The following is a 4,994-nucleotide window of genomic DNA, read 5'->3' on the forward strand; positions in this document are numbered from 1 at the left end:
ATTGACGCATATTTTACAGAAAAGAAAAATGTAATTGCAAAGGATATTAAAGCACCAAAATGCGTTTCAACCAAAAATATAATTCTGTATATTATAAAATTTTTTAATATTTCTAAGTTAAAAATTAATTGTATTTTATTTAAAAATAAAAAGTAATCTGATAATAATGCACTTGTCGATAATAATGGATTTTTGTGTATTATGGAAAGAACATATATAACACATGGAAAGAACTATATACGCAAAATATATGCTCAAGTGGTTAAAGTACGTGTATGGTCAGACAAACTTTCGGCTCTAACTCAGGCATTGCGGTTTTGGCATTGAATGAGCACCGTTCAACATATACCATTATTGTTTAATTGATGTAAAAAACGGTATATTTGTTCGATATATATATGGATAATAACTGGAGAAAATAAGCATTGCTCAAGTAGCTTCATACATGACAAAGCAGTTCACTCTACGTATAAATCGATAAACGTTGCTTGCAATTCTCTTGAAAAGAGAGATTATTTTAATCGGATTTATATGGTGTTTTATTCATATATACTGTTAGCGTAAAATTAAATATTTTAGGTTTTATTGTCAAAAATATGTGTTATTATGGAATTATATATACCGAAAATCGACATTTGTCTTTCGTATTCTTATGCAATTCATTAATTTCTATAGAAATTGTTTTATACAATATATTAAATAATGTTTGTGTCACATTTGATTAATATTTTTTACATCATCACAGGTTCACGAAAAGTTATTATTACTTTGGTATCATGAAAATATTCGAGTCTTCAGCGATCGCTTTATAAATAACGATGATAAAAAATGGTTTGATCAGCTTTTATGCGATGTATTGATGAAAAAATTCCATTGTAACATGGACGATATTATCGGAAAGAAACCATTACTTTATAGCAATTTTTGTAATACAATAGGAGACTATGAAGAGATAACAGACATCAACAAAGTAATTTATTTTTATTTAAATTAACGCATACCTAGTATTCAACATAACATAATAATTTGGAAGTAATATCTTGTAAGTAATCACTAACAGTTAACAATTTGCAACAATACTTAATAATAAATAAGTCTAACAGTAAATAATAATAAACAATTAATGTAAAATTTGATAATTGAAATTTTTAAATTTGTAATTATTACTGTTGGATATTATAACACTTATAATTTAAAATGCAAATTTAATTTAAAATTTCGATTTTTTGCATACCTTATAACACTTCTTTTATAAATATAATTGTAAAAATTTTGTTTTACATATATTAATCCTTTTTATATGTTTTATAGATAAGAAATATTCTACTTGATTATTTAGACAGTTATAATGATTCAACGACATCACCGATGCATTTAATATTTTTTGAAGATGCAATAAATCATATTTGTAGAATTACACGAATACTTCGACAACCTGGAGGAAATGCTTTATTGCTTGGAATAAGTGGATCAGGTACGCTATAATTATTTAAGATTAAAATATTAAAATGTTTTATAATTAATAATATCTTTACATTCTATGTATATGTATATATTTTTTCTTATATATGCTCTTCATCTCTTCGTTTTGTATCCGCTTGAAATACGGAACAGAATACATTTTTGTTCTTAGGACGTCGAAGCTTGACAAAGCTTTCATCGCATATCAAGGAATACAATTGTTACCAGATTGGAATCAGTAAAGCTTATACAACTCACGACTGGCGAGACGACATCAAAAACATAATGCTAAAAGCAGGATTACAAGATCAACCTATTGTATTTTTGTTTTCTGACATGCAAGTAAAATGCAGACCAGAAAATGTGGAGTTAAATGAAAAAGTATAACTTTCTAAATACTCTTGTCACTTATTTTAATTTGTATAATTTATGAACAAATGCTACTGCATTTGTTAAAAGGATATATTTGATATTAAAATGTATCTCAAAGAAATATTTTATAATCTTAATGAAAAATTTTTTAAAGGAAAAAAAAAGAAGATAATTTGCAGTAATCACTATTTATAAATAACTGCGTTTCCTCAACTAAAACACTAAACCTCCGTTTTCATATTTAAACTCTATCTTAGAGGTATTCCACGAATATTATACGTTCTTGTAGATAACGAATGACTCGATGCTAGAGGATTTAAACAACATCTTAAATAATGGAGATATACCAAACATATATCAAACTGATGAAATGGACAAAATATATCAAACAATGCAAGTACCAGCACAAGAGGCTGGATTACAAATCAATAGAAATAATCTTTTCTCCGTTTATCAGAAAGCAGTCAAAAGCAACTTCCACGCTGTCATTACGATGAGGTATTTTTATCGAAAAATGTTTGTTATAAATTTCATTAATGGAGTTTTAATATACAATATTTATTCAAGTTACGTTGCAAATTAATATAATTATATTTATAGACTATATATAGAATTATGTGTTTATAGATGATTATATCAATTTGTAACATAACTTAAATGAAATCATTATAATCGCAGCATAATCGCAAAGTATTTTTGGAAAATTAATAAGATTTATGCGGTGTTAGGAAGTTTCTGCAGAAGTAGGAAAACATGGCTTTTATCAATAGCTCTAATAAAATACTAGACATGCAATGCTCGATTCACGCAGAAATATTGTTTGTCACAATATGATAAACCCACGGTACAGATCACTGGCGAGATTTGTACGTTTGACGAATAGATTTTGATATATCGAATGTCACAGAGCTTTTAGTATCCGTGAAATCATTAATTTCATTTTGCGTCACATACGTCATGAAGTTAAGCCATGTAAAAGTAATCTCATTAGATAAAATATGATAAATATAGCGCAAATGATATTGGCATAAGTTTCCATTAAAATCTATTAAATGTTATTTGCTAAAGAATCAATATACGTATTCAGTACAATTTTGCATTACAATCCACGCATTTGGTCTGCGTAAATATCCTATAAATATTTTAAATTCTATTAAAATAAACACTTAAAAGTAATGGAACTTTGAGACCAATGAATTCCTAATTAATTCTAACAAATTAAATACCGTAAATGTGACTTGGGACAGTGAAAGCAACTTGGAACAGCTTTATTTTTGTTAAATTCTATCATAGAATCCATCCATGAGTCTTTAAAGGAAGTTTAATTTTTAAAGACTCACCTTTAGAGACTCATTGATGGATTCCATGATTGAATTTAACAAAAATAAATGCTATCCCAAGTTACCTGCACTGTCCCAAGTCACCTACATTTGCGGTATCCTATACAATCTTTAATCACTTAAATTACTAAAAGTTATACATACAGAATATTTTCCAAAAGTATATAAAAAGTATATAAAAAGAATTGAAATTCGTTTAATATTTTCATTCGATAAATTAAAAGTAGTTTAGAAGCTATTTTTATAAGACAATAAAAAAATATCATATGTCTATTATTTTTAATATATTGTTGAATTATAAATTATAAATATTAAAAATAGTAATTCTTAATATGATTATATGCAATAAGTTTATATTGTTGTTTAATTCAAAAGAGATGTAATCTCTTGAGAATATCGAGGATTATCGAAGGGAATTACTCTGACAACAATGGAAAAGTAATTATAAAGTCGTTCAATATTGGTAGATAGATAAAATATGGAAATGACAGAAAGGCTAATGAGAAAATATAGATTATTGATCGATAAACTTAATTTCTTTGCATAGACAGTACTCTATTTGATATCAGTCAATTTTTCATAAAATATGCAAGTAGTTCACGATTGAGAGATTGATTAATATTGAAATTGTCAATTTCGTAAAAGTTTTGTCACAAATCTATAATATATTGTATTCGATGTATCTCCTTCTTCTATGATCTTTCTATCAATAATTCCATCAAGAGTGTTTTTTTTAAATTATATTTTTACGTTTTTTGTTAATATTTATATTTTAAAGCATAGGCAATTTTATAAAAGATGATATTATTTGTCAAACTTTTAATTCTTAAATAAAATTTTGACTTTTTTTATCTTATTTTAATTATAAGTTTATATATAATAATATCATATATAATATGTTATATATAAAAATATGTTTGTATATAAAAATATAATAATTAAACATATCTGCGTGTAAGAAGATTTTCTGAACTATAAGCATCTATAGAATATAGTCTTAAAGGATTTAATAAATTTTCTGCAACAAATTGTTTAAGGAAATTTGCTGAAACACTGCATAATAAGCTATACATCGAAAATAAATTAATTGATTTAAGTTTAAAGCATATTAATTAAATTGTTATTGTTTATTATGAGAATATTTGTAGAATGTTTGTAAAACATTTAAACTTATAAATTTTTACAGAACATAATTTACTTTTTCATGTTGTTATTTGATTCTAAAACTTAATTATAAAACATCTATGATTTAATAAAAAATCTGCCTAAAATAAAAAAAATTTAATCTACATACCTCACCATAAATTTATAATTAGCTTAATACATTTTGAATATTTCAGCCCGATTGAAGATACATTTCGCGCTCGCATCAGACAATTCCCGGCACTAGTAAATTGTTGTACTATTGATTGGTTTTGCCCCTGGCCGGATGCCGCACTTCAGGTTTGTACAATACAATAAAGTGTGACACAACTAAAAATATATGTGTCTCCACAGTTTTTTTATTATAAGTACTTTTAAACAAAAATCAATATTATTATTATTATTATTATTAGGCGTTAGGAACTCGAAAGCTCATTGCCGCAAATACCAAATCCCGCCACTGTTCCCGTCCCTGAGCCAGATCCCTCCATTTGTGACCCTCGTACCCCATTTCGTTAAGGTCCATTCTAATATTTTCTTCCCATCTACGTCTTGGTCTACCCAATGGTCTCTTCCCATCCGGTTTACCAATTAGTACTTTATATGCAATTCGATTCTCATCCATACGCGCCGCGTGACCTGCCCATCTTAATCGACGCGATTTTATGACATTAATAA

General features: G+C 26.6%; 1 protein-coding gene across 3 annotated transcripts in view; it reads left to right on the plus strand.

Moving 5' to 3' along the window:
* The window catches only part of LOC108746866 (dynein heavy chain 1, axonemal-like), a 94,175-nt gene that overhangs the window by 68,644 nt on the left and 20,537 nt on the right, over positions 1 to 4,994 (plus strand). For all 3 annotated transcript variants that reach the window (XM_018483909.1, XM_018483910.1, XM_018483911.1), the window contains 5 exons: positions 746 to 970; positions 1,312 to 1,474; positions 1,634 to 1,842; positions 2,123 to 2,331; positions 4,514 to 4,616. In XM_018483909.1, coding sequence (XP_018339411.1) covers positions 746 to 970; positions 1,312 to 1,474; positions 1,634 to 1,842; positions 2,123 to 2,331; positions 4,514 to 4,616 — 909 coding nt within the window. The remainder of the gene's footprint in view (positions 1 to 745; positions 971 to 1,311; positions 1,475 to 1,633; positions 1,843 to 2,122; positions 2,332 to 4,513; positions 4,617 to 4,994) is intronic.

The sequence above is a fragment of the Trachymyrmex septentrionalis genome, unplaced genomic scaffold (assembly GCF_001594115.1).
Source record: "Trachymyrmex septentrionalis isolate Tsep2-gDNA-1 unplaced genomic scaffold, Tsep1.0 scaffold19, whole genome shotgun sequence".
NCBI classification, from domain to species: Eukaryota; Metazoa; Arthropoda; class Insecta; order Hymenoptera; family Formicidae; genus Trachymyrmex; species Trachymyrmex septentrionalis.